The sequence below is a fragment of the Lepidochelys kempii genome, chromosome 19, assembly GCF_965140285.1.
Source record: "Lepidochelys kempii isolate rLepKem1 chromosome 19, rLepKem1.hap1, whole genome shotgun sequence".
NCBI lineage: Eukaryota > Metazoa > Chordata > Testudines > Cheloniidae > Lepidochelys > Lepidochelys kempii.
In genome coordinates, this window is record NC_136398.1 from 7,610,516 (window position 1) to 7,629,496 (window position 18,981).

Here is an 18,981-nt window from a genome sequence, read left to right on the forward strand (position 1 = left end):
AAAACTGCTGTTTTCCCACTCCTGCTATTCCCTTCGTTCTCTAAGGGCTCAGACTCCCTCCCTAGTTCCTCAGATGAATTTCAGCTACAGTGGCTCAATAGATCAAGACACGGACTGGGGTAATTGTTTTATTTTGTGGCAAAGCTTTCTCACCAAACTGGATGAAGGGTGGGTGTGTGCTTGCTTGCTTCCTTTAAATGTGCAGAATTTTCATCAAGAAAGTATAATTTTTTGGAGAGGGGGTAAAGGAAATATTAGCCAGACTCCACTGAAACATACTTTTGAACTTCACAAAGTTTTTGTTTGGGAATTGCAGTAACGTACGTGTCTTGGAAATTAAGGGACCCAAGCAAAACGGCATTATGATCAAATGCAACAGAATTTCAGATCCAATTGTGAATGAATAGGTGCCTCCATTGGAGGGATCCCATGGCCTTTTGCTCCTAAAGTCTGCCACAGAAGGAGCCAGGAATTGTTTAGAAAATGAGGAGCCAAGCCCAGCTGCTTATCTGCCACAGTTTGCAGTGTTCGGGAGTACTTCTAAATCCCTTTTTCCCCTTTGGAAAGCTTCTGTAGTTTATTTTTTCCTGGTTTCAGCTGAAGGGTAGCATCCTTCTTGCATCTCATTTAAATATATTTTAAGACTCGGAATACTTGATGTGGTTGAATATGCTGGCATCTCCTTCTAATTTAGGGTCTGAAATGGTCATCTGGCCCATTCGGAGGCAGCCAGGACTAGTAATTACAACTGATGTGTAGTTTATAGAAATGGCGCACACACAAAGTTTTACAATTAAAAAAAAGTGCCTAAAAATATCTTGCAAACAGTAGAGACTTGAAGACCTGCTCTTCAGCATTGCGGAGATTTCTGGCTGGGAGGAGGGTTGAAAGGACTGAAAAAGAAAGAAACTGGAATTCTGTGAGAATGCTAAGAAGGCGGCCTGGAAGAACCAGTAGAGATTGCATGATCCCACCTCTACCCTCTGTAAGGTGCTGAGGTTGGAGAAGCAAGGAGAGCCCACTAGCACGTCTGGTGCTTTGCTTCACTATGGGGAGAGGCTCCTTCAGAAAGTGCTTTTATTAGATACAAGGGACAATTTCAACCCTTCCTTGGGCCTGCAGCTGCTTGAGAAAAACAGCAGCCCAGCTTTCTCACACTGAACTTCACTTTGTTCCCCCAGGGTCTCTTTCTGTCTGCCCTTCCCCGAATTAAAATAACCGAGCATGTGACAAATGAAAGGCATCTCTGAAAAGCTCAGTTAAGCAAGTCTGGCCGTCTTTTTTTTTTTTTTTTTCTTTCTTTTACCTATTGACTTTTAAAAATCAGAGTGAGCCTGAAAAATAAAAGTGGGGTGTTGGCCGGGGGAAGAGGGCATGCAAAGGAGCAGAAGGATTTTGATCCCAAGGGAAGCTGCCGCTCTTCATGCTGTAAAACAGGCCTGCCAGAGACTAAACACCTCCTCGCACAAGCTTAGCCTTTACTCGGAGGTGCTGAGATGGTACGAGAGTGGTGCTGGTCCAGTGTTTGGCTGGGATCACTTGGTAAAGGGTTCAGTCCAGCACGAGAAGAGAGAGAGCCCCGAGACACCTCTGGCCTGTTGTATATAGGTTCTTAAACCACGTTTGCACCACGCTACCCGAACACCTCCAAGTGGTGCGTTCAGCAGTGTGACTCTCTCTCAACCTCTGTCCAAGCCTGCCCAGAACCCCCGGTGTGACTCAGACAGCTAGTCCCCACCGCCGTGGCTTCCCTCCTCCAGAGCCTGAGCTGGCTATGTGAAAGCTAGTGCAGGCATGTCTACACGAGCTGAATCATACCCCCTGACTGCAGTGAAGATATAGTCTAAATCAGGGGTCGGCAACCTTTCAGAAGGGGTGTGCCGAGTCTTCATTTATTCACTCTAATTTAAAGCTTCGCGTGCCGGGAATACATTTTAACGTTTTTAGAAGGTCTCTTTCTATAAGTCTATAATGTATCACAAAGCTATTGTTGTATGTCAAGTAAATAAGGGTTTTAAAATGTTTAAGAAACTTCATTTAAAATTAAATTAAAATGCAGAGGCCCCCGGACCACTGAAAATCCGCTTGCATGCCGCAGGTTGCCTACCCCTGGTCTAAGTGCTGCCGGGATGTCTGAACAGTGTCACTGTCCGTGAGAAACAGCATCTCGCCTTTTATTTCCTTCTCCTTTCTTAGCCAGTTAAGGTGTGGCACAGAACAACCACCAGAGCTCTTTCTGCTGGGGGTCATCGTGTTTCTCAAGCAATTTGCTCACGAGGTGTGTAAAAGCAAATGGCCAAGCTACTTAGAGCAAAGGACTTGTTAAATATTAATAAGGACATATCTTAACTGTCTGTGTGTGACTTGAACTCTGAATTATTCAGACCCCTTCTCTAGTGAGGCATCTAGAATGGGAAAGAGAACCCTAGATGTGGTTTTACTAAGGGCATGTATAAAGCAAGCCGCTATCTGATTTCACAAGTGATCCCTCTCCCTATACTTAACAGGATTCTATTTTCCATGTGTAGGGTGCCTGTCATGCCCAAAGACTATTTCCCAAACCCTACAGACCCTCTGTTACCAGATGTAGTGATACAAATGTGAGCGCTGGCCATTGACCTCCATGGTATCTCTCTGGGTAGTAAACGCTACTCCCAGTAGTAGGTGGCCGCAGGATTGGGCCCTATCTTTGAGCTGTCTCTGTGTTACAGAGAAGCATCAACCAATGTATAGCACAAGGCAGCACAGTAAAGGGAAATTTTTTGACCAAGGACATGAGGGTAAAGCCCCTCATGTTATGAAGATGGCCATAGGATTGTTAATGTCCACACTGAACAAACGGGACGGCTGACTTTAAATGTTTATCCAGCCGTTCAATAAAGAAACCTCAAAACAACTCAGCTATTTTTGCAGTTTACCTCCGAAAAGAAATGCAGCCCTGTTAGTCTGGTCAAATCAAAACCATGGTTCCTGGGAGACTGTGGACTATCAGCCTGATGCTTAGCTAAGCCAGCCATTCCCACCCAATCAATAATTGTAATTATTTGGACTTATCATTCAAAAATCTCTCATTCAAGGATCTCGGTGTATTTTTACAAACATTATTTAAAGGCTTGGAACGCTCCCAGGAGGGGGAGGTATTCTACACAATTTCCAGATGAGTCAACTGGGAAAGAGGTTAAATGACTTAGCAAGGTCTCAGAGAGAGATTCTGTAGCAGACTCTAAATTGAACCCAGGAGTCTTGACTATTAGACTCTTACTCGACTGACTAGAGCAGTGGTTCTCAAGCTTTTTTTTTTTTTTTTTTTTTCCCACGGACCACTTGAAAATTGCTGAGGGTCTCGGCCGACCACTTAATGATCTTTCCAAATGTTGTTTGTAGCATCAGCTAACTATTGTAAAGTGCTTTGGAACGATTTTTGTTCTACAGATAAAAGCACACAACTCCTATTTTAATATCTGTAGTCTTACCTTTCCAGTGCGATGGATGTGCCCTCTCCCCCTGCCATGGCGGCCCCCGAGCTGGGGCTGGGAAGGAGCGGGGCGTCTCCCTCTCCTTCCTGCTGCAGCAGCTCCCGAGCTGGGGCCGGGGTAGAGGGCCATCTTTCCCCGGCAGCCGCAACCCTGGAGCTTAGGAAAGTTGCCTCTTTTTCTCTGGCCACCGCAGCCCTGCACATCCCAAATACTCCCACCCCCTCTTCTGACCCCACTACCCCCTATTACCCCCAAGGCCATGTGCATCTTCTCCAGGGTCCAGGCACCTAATTAGTGTAGGCATGCCTGCATAGCTCCACTAATTAGGTAGGTGGCCCTTCATTCTCTCGTGTGTGGCCACCCAGGCGCGCACCTTCGAGGGAACTATCTGTGGACCACCTGAATGGGGCTTACGGGCCACTGGTGGTCCACAGACCAGTTTGAGAACCTCTGGACTAGACCATACCCAGAATGGCTGTTTGTGTTTGTGTAAACTCATGTTCAATGTCTCTCTTCCCATTGCCAGGTTCCTTGTTACGCTAGGATTTAATTAAAATTGATAATCTGTCAATTTTTCAGCTCTCTTGGGTGGCCTTATCAAAGGCTTTATAAAAATCTAGATCTACTGCTTAGTGTCCGTTTCCCTGACACACCCAATTCGTAAATTAGTGAAGAACATAACAACATTTGCCTACCATGATCTGTCTCATAAACCCGTGTTGCTGTTCACCACGTTTTCATTTCAGTGTGCCCTACTTGTTTTCCCTGTATTGAATTTAGGGTAATGGGTCCAGAGTTTCCAAGATTAACTTTTGGCCTCCTTTTGATGACTAGGTCTACATTCTCCAGCCCTCTGACACGGCCCTTTGTCCTTAGTAATTAACTAGAAATTCTGACTGGTTGTATTTTCTTCACTACTACTTCCAGATTACTTAGAAGAAAATCATCAGGCAAAGTTGACTGAGACAGGTTCCGTTTATTAAAGTATCTTCTATATCAACTTCCAAACCTTTCTCATCACTGTTGCCTTTTTCTTCTCCCGGAGACTGAAGAAAAGGGTTAAATATATCTGCCATTAGGAATCCTCGAACTAGTATTCCTTCTCGAAGACTGGTCTCACATCCTCATGGTTTTTCTTTCTGTACCTGATGACTTCAAAATCTTTGTTTGGTTCAACCCCTATAAAATATGAGCCGATACATGTCTCAAATACCTCAAATCCTTTCAAAAGTGTGAACACTATGACCCTGAAGAAGACTTGACTGACCCATAAGGTACGTGCTAAGCATAGCAATCCTTTCCACTGTCTGGATGGGTGATTCCTCCATTATTGTCAAAGCTGCCCTTGCCTGCCCTCACATCGCCTTTTTGTGGATAAGTTTACTGGGTGGGAGATTTATGGTAGAAGACATTTGGTGAGCTTCATCGTCTGCAGAGAAAGTGACAAATCTTGTCTCGGACCCCATTCAACATCCTCCCAGGTTTGATTGACCACGAAGGCAATGGAGCCTTCTGAACCGGTTTTGTACCAGACCAGGAATTTGTGCTGCAGCTGAATTTCGGTGGCGTTTCAGAGACTGTCCCCTTTGTCAATGTGGACAGCCACAAACCATGGCGCATATTGTTGAGGACTGCAAAATGACTCAACTTCCTGGAGGTCTTCGTGCCTTGAACGATGTTGATAAGAATGCTGTGGCTTTGCTTGAGTGGATTGCCTACACCAAATAAATAAATGTCAAAGCCTGAGATTTTTTTATCATAAGCCATAAGGAGACTTCTTAAGTGAATCGGTGTCTTTCAGAACTGCTATAATTAGATGATTATGCTTATAGGGATTCCCATCCTCCTATATGCAGCAAACATGTACCCAACACATGTGGGTGATTAGCAAGTTGTTTAGTTTTCCATGCACGGCATGAAAGCAGCCTGCCAAGTATACTCATTACACATTTCCCCCCGGGAGGAACCAATCATGGGCTTTTGGAGCATTATTTTAAGTTTTACAGCAAATAAACATAAAAGGTACCTAGAGACCAGCTGTGTTAATTGCGCCTATCTGTGAGTGAGCACAGGCTCGTTGAGGGCCTGTTCCTGGGCAGGAGGACGCCCGATGAAAGCAACACAGGCGAGGATGGCTGTCTTCCTTTCATTGGAAACCCTTCATTAGATTTCAGTCAGGGGGATTAGAACAGAACAAAGAGAGGAAAAGAGGTGAGAAGAGGTTTAAAAATCTCCTAAGAAGAGGGAAGACTGGAACACTATTATTTATTTGTGTCACTGTAGCACTTTGGGGGTCCTGGTCCTTGACTAGGGCTCCCTTGTTCTAGGTGCTGTACAGAGGCAGCAGGTCTGTCCTATTTCACTCAGGGTGAAGAATGGCAGTTGGGTAGATGGATTAAATGTTGGTGAATATGTAACGATGAAGCCAGTGATGGAAGGAGCCAAGCAGAATTTTGAATCACAGAACTTTAAATAGGAAAATGTCGCTTGACATCCATTTAACAAAAACAACCCTATACCCTAGCAGACACATCACTGCATCAGTCCTTGTCTGACCACAGTGCTTTAAAATTAATAATCCTATGGTGCTTACACACATACTTATATGCACACTGACAGACACAGATTCGGACTGAGATTTCTTTTTTAAATGCAGCCTAAAAGATTTGGATGGCCAGTTCCCAGGGATTTGAAAATCCACCCACAAACGCACTCTCAGTCACAGATAGAAATCAGCAAGAGAGTTGAGCCTCTGACACAAGACAAATTCTGAAAAGTGTGGTGTAATAATCTCTAACCAACCCTCAGACAGGTACACTCTGCTTTTCGTGGTCAGCATAGGTATCCACACACCTGGTTGTGCATAAAAGACGTTTCCAGGTCAGGACGGGCTCCATGGCTCCCTGGGCCACACTTCATAATGTCCTTCTATTGCTTATGCCCTGGAGGAACTAAGCGGGACAAGGTGGGGGAGGGAATATCTTTTATTGGAGCAACTTCTTGTTGAGAGAGACAAGCTTTCGAGCTTATACGAAGCTCTTCTTCTGCATGAACTAAGGCAGGAACAATGTCTTCAGTGGGACCAGACTTCTGAAGCCCAGTTTCCACAGCTTTGTGCCCCACTACATACAAATGATAAGACATCAGCTGGAACTGAGATGACTTCTCCAATGAAGCTGAGCATCCCTAACCCTTCTGCTTTATAACTCGTCCGATCCCCTGCAATGCACTAAATGAAACCAAATTTGGAATAATTATAGCACTGAAAAACACCCAGAAGAAATTTCACATTTAGCCACGTCCTTGTAACGTTACCAGACAAACCTCCTTGATTTTTGCCACAAGAATTCCTATTGCCCTTCCCTGAATGCATGTTTATACATCAGATAGATGACAAATTTCAAGTATTCTGGGAAAACCTCTAATTACAGTTGTTTATAGTTTTCTAAGTCGTTAGTATGGATTTTATTAGCAAGTTGCTGATGCTGTTCCTGTATCTCTTGTCTGTTTCTGTATTGGAGAACGAGGAAAGTAACCGTATTCCATAGCACTGTGTCCATAAATAACAGCTGAAAGGAGGAAAGAAAGAAATCTTACTGCTGTCCAACATAACTTTCTTGATAGAAATACAATCACATGATCAGATCTCACATTGATTTCTATGTACTCTGTGTATGTACACATGTGGGTTTCTGTCTTATTTTGTGTATTCTAGCTCTTGTCTCCACCTAGCACATGGTAGATTTCCTATGTATAGATTTCTTAAGAGTAATGGTATATCAAGTCCTCACTAGCAGAAATTTTGGTATAAACTCAAGGCATGAAAACTACATTGATTTGAGATCCAAGACTTGCAATACTCCATCCTTGTTCTCTGCCAAAAAAACACTGCTAAGCGGAGGAGTCAGTGACCTATTTAAAGTCCAGTATCTTGTGAATTGTCAAGGACAGATACAAATACTTTATTCCAGTGGAAAACTGAGAACTTCAGCTTTTCAAAGGTATACACCGTTTATCTATAAGACTTGGCTGGTCATTAGATATTGGACACTATAGTCATATCATTCTGAGCATCGTCTTGCTTCTTCCTTCCTTAACTTTAATCCCAACACGATTTGAGCAGCTGTAAGCCCGACAACTGCTACAGCTGAACATTGATGCATTATATAATAGCAGATCATAATAAAGACCTACCAGACCTTAACACGCTTTGGCAGGGCCAGTGAGAGTGCTTTCAGGGCCATGTTTTCAGCATGGATGCTTGGTCAGTGGAAAGAAATGGATCCCTACAAGCTGTCTGGACCAAAATCAAAGGCCTTTGTTCGTTTTGTCGTGACGCTCCCTCTGCTGTTATAAATGGGGCATTCAGTCCTAGTAGAACATTCTCTGTTAACTGGGGTGGGGGAGTAGACTAAGTTTAAGAACAGCTTTATAAGACCCCCGTGCGCTTTGAGCATTGTATGCAGAACTCCTTCTTGACAAGTCGTGACTCTCCTTGTCATGGACATGGATGGGTTTAAAAAAAATTTAAATTAGTCCCGCGGCTTTGGAGCAAGTGTGCAGAGGTTCGCGTGGTGGTGATTTTTGTTTTGTGTTGTTGTAGGGCGAGATCAAAATGCAGGTTTCTCCTCACCAAATGTATTCTGTAACATCCTTCCACAGCACAGCTGTCCATCCCTCGGTGCCAGGCCCACACCACGAGAACAGGAAGTGCTCTCCACATCCGCCCCAGGCTGGCCTTGCCTGGTGCTTTTTATAAAATGTAGCTTGTGGTGAGCCCAGTAGCTGGAGGGAACATTTTTTAAAGACACACGGATGGATAATTAAAATCTTAGTGTTTCGTTTTGGAGAAGTGCATTTTGCTGTTCACGCCCCTTATATAAACATTCTTTGGACATTCTCTTAGCAGATTTTCCCACTGTTTTATATTAAGAACTTAAGAAGGGCCAGACTGGGTCAGACCAATGGTCCATCTAGCCCAGTATCCTGTCTTCCGACAGTGGCCAGTGCCAGACACTTCAGCGGGAATGAACATAACAGGGCAATTATTTAGTGATCCTTCCCCTGTCATCCAATCCCAGCTTCTGGCAGCTGGAGATCTAGGGACACCCAGAGTATGGGGTTGCGACCCTGATTTTCCTGGCTACCAGTCATTGATAAAACTACCCTCCAGGAACTTACCTAATTCTTTTTTGATATCCAGTTCTACTTTTGGCCTTCACAACATCCCCTGGCAAGGAGTTCCACAGGTTGACTGTGCATTGTATGAAGAAGTATTCCCTTATGTTTTGTTTTTAAACCGGCTGCCTATTAATTTAATTGGGCAACCCCTAGTTCTTACGTAAAGGGGTAACTAGCACTTCCTTATTCACTTTCTCCCCACCAGTCAGGATTTCATAGACCTCGATCGGATTCCCTCTTAAAGCTGGACAGTCCCAGTCTTTTAAATCTCTCCTCATATGGAAGCTGTTCCAGATCCTTCGCTGTACCTTTTCCAATCCTTGTAGATCTTTTTTGAGAGGGGGGGCAACCAAGGTGTGGGCGCACCAGGGGTTTGTAGAGTGGCATTGTGATATTTTCTGTTTTATTATCTATCCCTTTTCTAATGGTTCCTAACGCTCTGTTCGCTTTTTTGATTGTTGCACATTGAGCAGATGTTTTCAGAGACCTAGCCATGATGTCCCTACAATCTCTTCCTTGAGTGGTGTCAGCTAATTTAGACCCCATCATTTTGTATGTATAGTTAGGATTATTTTTCCCCAATGTGCGTTACTCTGCCCTCATTAAACATTGAATTTCATCTGCTATTTTGTTGCCCACTTACATAGGATCTCTTTGCAACTCCTCACAGTCGGCTATGGACTTAACTATTTTCAGTAATTTGGTGTCATCTGCAAGTTTTGCCACTTCACTGTTCACCCACTTTTCCAGATCATTTATGAATATCATGAACAGCACAGTTCCCAGTACAGATCCTTGGGGGACCCCACTATTTCTCTTTCTATTGTGAAAACTGACTATTTATTCCTTCACTTTGCCTCCTATCTTTTACCTAGTTACTGATCCATAAGAGGACCTTCCCTCTTATTCCATGACTCATTACTTTGCTTAAGAGCCTTAGGTAACGGATCTTGTCAAAGGCTTTCTGAAAATCCAAGTACACTAGTTCTACTGCATCACCCTTGTCCACATGCTTGTTGATACACTCAAGAATTCAAATAGATTGGTGAGGTAGGATTTCCCTTTACAAAAGCCATTTTGACTCTTCTCCAACATATTGTGTTTATCTATGTGTCTGATCATTCTGTTATTTACTATCATTTCAACCAATTTGCCTGGTACTGAGGTTAGGCTTACCAGCCTGTTATTACCAGGATCGCTTCTGGAGCTGTTTTTTTCCAAAAATCGGTGCTACATTAGCTACCCTCCAGTCATCTAAGGGAGAGGCCGATTTAAGTGATAGATGCAAAATTGCAAGACTGTGGTATGTAACCTAAGTTCCTTCAGAACTTTTGGGTGAATATCATCTGGTCCTGGCGAGCTATTGCTGTTTAATTTATCAATTTGTTCCAAAACCTCCTGAGGAATTGTCCAGATGGAGGTATCAATAGAGATTTGTCACCTAAAAAGACTGATTCAGCTGTGGGAATCTCCCCCTCATCTGAATTCTTTCCATTGGGCTTCACTGCCTTTAGCTTCTTTGCAATGGCCTTGTCTTCCCTGATTGCTTCTTTAGCACCTCGGTAGTCGAGTGGCCCCAGTGGATGTTTGGCAGGCTTCCTGCTTCTGATGTACTTTAAAAAAATTTGCTATTAGTTTTTGTGTCTTTAGCTAGTTGGTCTTGTGATTCTTTCTTGGCCTACCCTGCCCAGTTACACTTTTACACTTGCCTTGACTTGCCAGAGTTTATGCTCCTTTCTATTTTTCTCACTAGTATTTGACTTCCAATTTTTAAAAGATGCCTTTTTGCCTCTAACCACCTCCATTACTCTGCTGGTTAGCCATGGTGCCCTTTCTTTGGTCCTCTTACTCTGTGTGTGTGTTTTGTTTTTTTAAATTGGGGTATACATTTAGTTTGAACCTCCAATTATTGTGTTTTTTAAATAGTCTCCATGCGGTTTATAGGCATTTCACCCTCGTGACGGTTCCTTTTAATTTCCATTTAACTAACTTCTTCATTTTTGTGAAGTTTCCCTTTTTGAAATTAAATGCAACTGTGGTGGGTTTCTTTGGCACGTTTCCCCCTGCAAGGATGATAAATTTAATTTCATTATGGTTGATATTACCTAGTGGTTCAGCTATATTCACCTCTTGGACCAGATCCTGTGCTCCACTTAGGACTAAATTAAGAATTTCCTCTCCCCTTGTGGGTTCCAGGACAGTAATTTATGGTGTCTAGAAATTTTATCTCTGCATCCCTTCTAGAGATGAGATAGTTGAAATCCCCCATTATTATTGCATTTTCTTCCTTTGTAGCCTCTAACCCCCCTAAGCATTTCACAATCACGGTCACCATCCTGCTCTGGTGGTCATTAGTATATTCTTACTGCTATAGCCTCATTGGTCAAGCGTGGAATTAATATCCATTGAGATTCTAGGGTAGTTTGATTCATTTAAGATGCTTACTTTATTTGACTCTATGCTTTCTCTTTCCTATACAGTGCCACTTCCCCACTGGCACGACCTACTCTGTCATTCCTATATATCTTGTATCCTGGTATTACCGTGACCTATCAATTAATCCTCATTCCACCAAGTTGCCATGATGCCAGGCACTCTAGTTCACCCATCTTAGCATTTAGCCTTCTAGCACTTGTATATTTTGTCAATATTCAGTTGCTTATGTTATATTTATATTCCCTGTTTATAATGTCAGATTTATAAATGAGATACCATACATTCAAGTGCCTGTTATGAAGATTATGGATACATTTTTCAAAACCAGCTAAGTGAGTGAAGACCGCATGTTCTATTTTCAGAAGTGACTTAGGCATTTTGACTTTGCTAGAGTTAGGGTCCCAAGTGCCTAATTCGTTTTTGAAAATGGGATTTAGGATCTTAGATCACTTAGGGTAAAAATTTCAAAACCATCTAACCCTTAAACCATATTTGTTCATTACTGAAACTGAATAGATATTAATGGCTCTAGAACGTTTCATTTAAACGCTTTGTTAATTAGAAGTGACTTGGAGGGATGTGTTGTAAGTGGTTTATGGATGTGCAGGTGAGAATGGTTTCTAAATTAATAATATATTGGGATGCCAGCTAGGTTTTAAAATGAAATCTGCAAACTAGGTTGGTTTAATAGTTTTTGGTTTTAATAATAATTTGCTTAATGTATTATTATTATTTGATTTTTATAAATAATTAATTTTAACACCCCTTTTTGGCTGACTCCAAGAAGAACTGCTCGCTATTTTAACACTGGGTTTGTGTAAGAAGTTACTTGTATTTCAGAAATAGGACTTTTTTGGTTTTTAATCATTTAATTCTATCCTTTCGTTATGACCATGGCATTTCTAACCAGCCGTTAAAAGAGAATCTTTTGATCAGATAGCATATATGCTAAGATTAGAGCTGATCAGGGGGTGGGGGTGGGGGTGTGTGTAAACTTTTGACTTTTCCTCAAAACACCAGGAAGTCTTTTGGTTTTTCAACAAAATGCTGCATTTCCACAGAAACCAGACACTTTCTGTGAAAATGTTCATTGTGCCAAAAACATAATTTTCTGTCAAAAAGCAGTTTTAATGGGAAAATGTCAACCAGTCCTAAACAAGTTATACAGCTGGGGGAGAAAAGGACGAACAGAGCAGGTTTTTCTTTGATTTTTTCCAAATTGTTGTGTGGCAATAATAAAAGCAAATGAGAACAGATCAGTTTGACGTTGTATGCGGTGGTGGTGTAGCTGTGTTGGTCCCAGGATGTTCGAGAGATGGGTGGGGTAATATCTTTTATAGGACCAGCTTCTGTTGGTGAGAGAGATGAGCTTTTGAGTCGTACGGAGCTCTTCCGCAGGTAACCGGTAGAACAGAAGTTGATCCAATAAAAGATATTTCCTCACCCACCCTGTCTCACTAATCAATCAGCTGAGCGTTGATAGAATTTCTCACGAATATTAAACTGAAAGTGCAGCTGACTGGCTGGGAAACAGGCCACTTTCAACTCCCAGGTGGCTTCCCATATGTGCTCCCAAAAGAACTTGGGTTCAAAAACACATAGACGTTCCCACACACGTTTCATAAAATAGAAGGAAGAGACTGTTGTTTTCAGTCCTATGCAAGACCTTCTATTGAAAAATCAAACCAAATAATTTGTTTAAACAGGATTTCTTCTTTCCGCTCTTTGCCAGGTTTATCAGGGCTCACAGGAGGAGATGGGTCAATGTTTGATTTATCATTATTCTTATTATTTTATTACAGTAACACGAAGCACCTCAGTCAGAGATCAGGCTCTGGCTGACCCAAATCTTATTAATTTAACAATTTAGTGATCCAATTAATTAACTTTAAGTATATTTTAACACAATTTAACAAAGTTAACACTTTCACCAATAACCTCATTGATTGCAGGTTGTCCTGTGGCAGGTTTGCTTGTTTGTTTAAAGGGATGTTACTGCTTGCTTGCTTGCTTGCTTGTTTTAGAGGTTCCTGGATTTCTACCGGTGTCCACAGTTCAAGAAGGATGTTGATAAATTGGAGAGGGTCCAAAGAAGAGCCACGAGAATGATTCAAGGATTAGAAAATCTGCCTTACAATGATCAACATAAAGAGCTCAATCTATTTCGCTTCACAAAGAGATGGTTCACGGGTGACTTGACAACAGTCTATAAGCACCTACAGGGGGAACAAATATTTTGATGGGGTTCTTCAATATAGCAGAAAAAGGTATAACAATAACCAATGCCTGGACTTTGGAGCTAGACACATTCAGACCAGAAATAAGGTGGACATGTTTAATTGTGAGAGTAATTAACCATTGGAACAACTGACCAAGGATCGTGGTGGATTCTCCACCACGGGCCATTTTGAAATTGAGATTGGAGACTCTAGTTCAAACTGGAATTATCTGGGGGAAGTTCTGTGGCTTGTGTTATGCAGGAAAGCAGGATGAATAAAAACAATGGTCCTGTCTGGCTGTGGAATGCATTAATCCATGAATAATCTGCTGTGGTTTTACTAGGGTCCTTTTGGCGCCTTTGTAACTTGCTGGAGCAAGTTCAGGATTGGTTGCTCTGCACTTTGCTGCTTGATGTCCAGAGAGGAGGAGGGCACAAATTCAGTTGTTTTTAGTTTTGCAGCAGGGCATACAGCAGGTTCCAGAGTTAGTGTCTTCAACCTCTTTCTTCCAGGGTGCTTTATTTATACAGGAAAGTGAACAAATCAAAGAGAGAGAGACCATGTGGCCATTTGGCTTTTATGCCTAAATCCCAGGGGTTTAGGCGATCCATATTTCACTGGCTACGAGCCATACATCTGGTGATCATGTACTAGCCTCCGTCTGGATTTTGGAGTTGCATTCCTGTAGTATCCAGTAGATGGTGCAGATGCATTGCAAATAGTTCGTAGACTCAAATTCTGTCGGAGGGAGAATGGCTGAAAGAGCTTTAAGACTCCCTTTTTAATGGTCCCCAAATCCAATAATTTTTAATTAAGAAGAATTTCTTTTACATAATCTCTTAATCTGAAGAGATTTTTTAAACCAATTGTGTGTGTGTTTCCACCTTTGCAATATTTGGCCTTTTAAATACAGCTTAGACTCTCAAAAGCATACCAGTATTTTTAGGAAACAATTCCTGCCATCAGAACGCACGGCCTTTTTAAATAGGCACGTCTTTCAGACGTAACCAGGCAAAATACTATGTTAAAATGGAGTTAAGGTTGGGAGACCTATCAGTGGCATGAAAGTAAATAACATTACAGGGATGTTGCAATTATTCCACAAACAGGCATTACAAATCCAGAAAGTCAGAGTTCAGGTTAAAATTAACATAAATCTGACGATGTTAAGGTACCCTAGCAACCTTAACTCTGCCCCATGGTGAAGCCACCCAATAAGCAGACAATTAGGACTAATGCGTTTTGAGTTTGTGGTCCCGGATTAAATTACATTGATACACAATACATTTTTTTTAAAAAGTATCTTTCGCTCATGGCCTCAGTCAAGAGCAGGGGAGTTGTGTTTGAAGAGGACAAACAGATAAGTAGAAATATTACAGCTGAGGGGGAGGAAGTGGAGATTTGGGAGGGCAAGAGGAAACAGAATTTGCATGGGCCTGGGGTGGGGGGGAAAGGGTGTGTTTGGGGAAGGGGGCTGTGTTAGGGAGACTGGTGCTACTTGAAGTGAGTGGGGAGGAAGGAGCCCAGTCCCAAGGTCCCCATGCCTTAAGGGCTACCCCGGCACTCCTGCCTCAGTTTCCCTGATGGTGCCACGTAGGTGGGAAGTGCCTCCAAGGCAGCAGTGCCATGGGGGAGGCAAGCAGTGCTACCTGAGCTAGCATGAGGCCACGAAGCAAGGAGAGCTAGGCCAAGACATCTCTCAATGAGAATTCTTGACACAAGTCCAGCCTCACTCCCCTATCTGACTCGTTGCAGCCAACAGCACTGTAGCATGCAAATCAGCTGTAGAGAGAGGGTGCTTGCTTATCTCCGATATTACAATGGCCATGTTTTAGTGCCCTTGACTGCCAGCGGTATGTCTTCTGTCCGATTCTCTGTGCCTTTGGGCTGGGAGCCAGTTAGCATTCAGGATCGGCAGAGGGGGTTTCTAGGAAGGTGTCTGTAGATCCCCAGAGTCTAACCAACAGCTCAGTGAAATCTTAGGATCCAGGAAGCTGAACATCAGAAGCAACAAACATCCCACTCTGCTCTGGGGTTTGTTAGCTTTCAGCTGCTGCTCTGTAGCAGGGAGAGTCTGGGGAAGCTGGCCAACAGCTAAGGAAGTAGAACAAAAACTGGGAGATTCTTCAGGAACGTGGCCCTGCCCATCCTGCCTTGACTGATGGGTCTGGTTCTGCCTCCAGCAGGCTGCAAAGAGGGGAAGACCCACTGTAGGGGGTCTGGGAACCTTACCTGCAAAGAAGAAAGGAACCTTGAAGAAAGGGGTGGAAACAGCTCCCTGAGAATACTTGTTGTGCCGGGGGCCTCCCTGGATGGGGCACCCAGCATGATGTAGGCAAAGTCAAAACCATTTGAGGACTCTCTTTGATGTGCAGCTGTATTCCAGGCCAATACTGGCAGGCAGGGGCACTTTTTAAATAAGGAATAGGGGAAGGAGAAGGGGAGGGGAGAGAGAGAAGTGTCAGGTCTAGAGATGGGAAGCCCATGAAGATCCACATCGATGACACTGCCTCTTCCCAGCTAAATTTAAAATCCCAAAATAAAACTTTTACCCCTAGATCTTCTGTCGTGCTTTTCATCTGTAGATCTCAAAGGACTTTCCCAAAGAGGCCGGCATCATTCTCCCCATTTTACAGATGGGGAAACCAAGGCAGAGATAAATGAAGTGACTTGCCTAAACACAGCCAGCAGCAGAGCTGGGAATAGAAGTCATGTCTCCCAAGTCTCAGTCCAGTGCTTTAGCCATGAGGTCACGCTGCCTTCCCAATGCTAATCCTGGTTTTAAATTTACAGTCCCAACAACATTCAAAAATTGAGAATCCAGCCCCCCCCAAATCATTGGTGGTGGTGGTGTTTTGTTTTTGTTTTTAACGGCGGGTTCTCCTCAATTGCCTTCTGATTGAGTCTTTGGGTCATGTTTTCAAGCTTTTCTCTGCAAGCACGAGGGCTAGAAACATTTGACAACACTGAACCTAGCCCTGTCATCTATTATGATTAATGATCTCCTATTTGTATTAGCATAGTGCCCGGAGTTCTGGTCACGGGCCAAGACCCACTGTGTCAGGCACTGTGCAGACATGGAACAAAAAGATGGTCCCTGCCCCAATGGGCAGCCACTGTGTCAATAAGTAAGGTTACGATTTAGTCACGGGTATTTTCAGTAAAAGTCATGGACAGTTCACAGGCAACAAACAAAAATTCACGGCCCGTGAACTGTCCATAACTTTTACTAAAAATACCCGTCACTAAATCTTGGGGTGGCTGCTCCTGAAGGGGGAGGGGAGCCCCAGGGGGCCAGGGCCAGGGGCACCAGCTGCTGGGGGCTGCCCAGAGCAGCAGCTACTCCAGCTTTTCTGTGAACTGCTGGGGTGTGTGTGTGTGGGGGGGTGCACCCTGGGGGGCCACTGCTGTGTGTGTGTGGGTGCCCTGTGGGGCTGTTGCTGGGGGGTCAGGGCCAGTGGCTCCAGCTGCCTGGGGCCATTGGAGCAACGGCTGCTCTGGCCACCCCAGGGACCGCTGCTCGGGCCGCTGCAGAAGTCATGGAGGTTTGCGGAAAGTCACGGCATCCATGACTTCCGCGACCTCTGTGACAGACGCAGAGCCCGAACAATAAGTTAAGAACAGGAACCCTTCATGAGCAATTTCACACAGAATGCTAAAAAAGCAAGATATTAGGGAGATTTTTGTCACTGAATGCAAGGTAGATTAATTCTAGAGGATCCTATTAAAACCCAGTAGCTTTGGGGCATGTTTCTCATCAGACTGGGGTGTAACAATGGTCTGCTGGTAAGATTGATAAATGTTCGGGGAATCATTTGTATCATTTTCCCCAATCCTTTATTTTCCAGTTGAGCATGACAGAGACATCTTCTACCAGAAGCCTTACTGGAAGGAATTTCGATTTGACCTGACCCAGATTCCAACTGGAGAATCTGTAACGGCTGCCGAATTCCGAATTTATAAGCTGCGAAGTTTCACTCGTGATGTCAACAAAACTCTTCACATCAGCATCTATGAGATCATGAAGGAGTATTCCAACAGGTGTGGTGAAACCAACCAGTGCCTTTGAGCTGGAAACAAAACAAATGGTTTTTTCTTCTGTAGAACGAGACACAAATCTGGGTTCTTATGAGCCAAAATTGAAATGCTGCTTTTTCGCTTCACGACGTTCAGTTTATGTGCAAGCCTGTGTCCAACTTGGATGTGAGAAATTCTGATTCTACTTTTTCAGCTGTGGGAAAATCATTCCTATGTATTTCAATAGGTGGTAGTAATTTAATAGGTAGTGGGTATACCTGTCCTATATGGACCAAGGGCACCGTCAAGCTTTTTCACTCTCCGACAGTGGGGAGCATGCTTTTTAGAGCAAATGTCAGAAATGATGCCACCCATTATTATTAATGATTAATACTGCAGTAGCAGCTAGGAGTCCTACCCATCAATCAGACCCCCCGTGTCCTCAGTGCTACGCAGACACAGAACAAAAAGACAAACCCTGCCCCGGAGAGCAGACAATCTAAGCCGTTTGCATTATCTACGTTCAGTTGACTTTGCTTATCTATTTTTTCCGTTTCTGTAGGGAGTCTGACTTATTCCTGTTAGACCTTCAGGAGCTCCAGGCTGGGGCCGAAGGCTGGTTGGTTTTTGATGTCACAGCTGCCAGTAATCACTGGTTAGTAAACCGTAAACACAACCTGGGCCTGAGACTTTATGTGGAGACAGATGACGGTAAGACTAACTCAGGCACTGGAAGGATTTAAAATTCCTACTGCTTGTAAAAATCTAGCTAGATCTTGGTGTGATGCAGCTGGGTGTAAGGAGAATATCCCAATATAAAGTTCGCCTCTAGGCCTTTTAAAGGCATTGATGCTAATGCACTTCCTTGTGTAGGCTTGTCATAAACATACAGCTAAGGGTAGCATAAAATCCCTCCTTTACCTGTAAGGGGTTAAGAAGCTCAGATAAACTGGTTGGCACCTGACCAAAAGGACCAATAAGAAAAGAAGATACTTTCAAATCTGGGGAGGGGGTTGGGTTTGTTTGGGCTCTCTTTGTTGTGCTCTCTCGGGACAGAGAGAGGGACCAGGCAGGAAAAAAACCTCTCCTAAAACCCTACCTGAAATAAGCAACTAAGATTACAAAAATTGTAAGTAAAGCAAGGAAATGCATTAGATTATCTTTTGTTTTAGCTTGTGAATTTTCCCTATGCTGAGAGAGAGGTTTATTCCTGTTTTTGTAATTTTGAAGTTGAGCCCAGAGGGGGAATCCTCTGTGTTTTAAATCTTTTATTACCCTGTAAAATTAACCTTCCATCCTGATTTTACTGAGGTGCTGCTTTTACTTTTTTCTTTATAATAAAGTTCTTCTTTTAAGAACCTGATTAGTTTTTAGTGTCCTAAAAACCCAAGGGTCTGGTCTGTGCTCACTTTGTTAACCTATTGGTTGGTAGATTATTCTCAAGCCTCCCCAGGAAAGGGGGTGAAGGGGCTTGGGGGGATATTTTGGGGAAACAGGAACTCCAAGTGGTCCTTTTCCTGAATCTTTGTCTAAATCACTTGGTGGTGGCAGCAATACTGTCCAAGGACAAGGAAAGGATTTGTGCCTTGGGGAAGTTTTTAACCTAAACTGGTGGGAATAAGCTTAGGGGGTCTTTCATGTGGGTCCCCACA

The 18,981-nt window shown here is 43.3% G+C and overlaps 1 protein-coding gene across 1 annotated transcript in view; it reads left to right on the forward strand.

The window, feature by feature from the left end:
* The window catches only part of LOC140900294 (bone morphogenetic protein 8A), a 44,607-nt gene that overhangs the window by 12,259 nt on the left and 13,367 nt on the right, over positions 1 to 18,981 (forward strand). The window contains exons 2-3 of the mRNA XM_073317362.2: positions 17,161 to 17,353; positions 17,892 to 18,040. Of these exons, the coding sequence (XP_073173463.1) occupies positions 17,161 to 17,353; positions 17,892 to 18,040 (342 nt within the window). The remainder of the gene's footprint in view (positions 1 to 17,160; positions 17,354 to 17,891; positions 18,041 to 18,981) is intronic.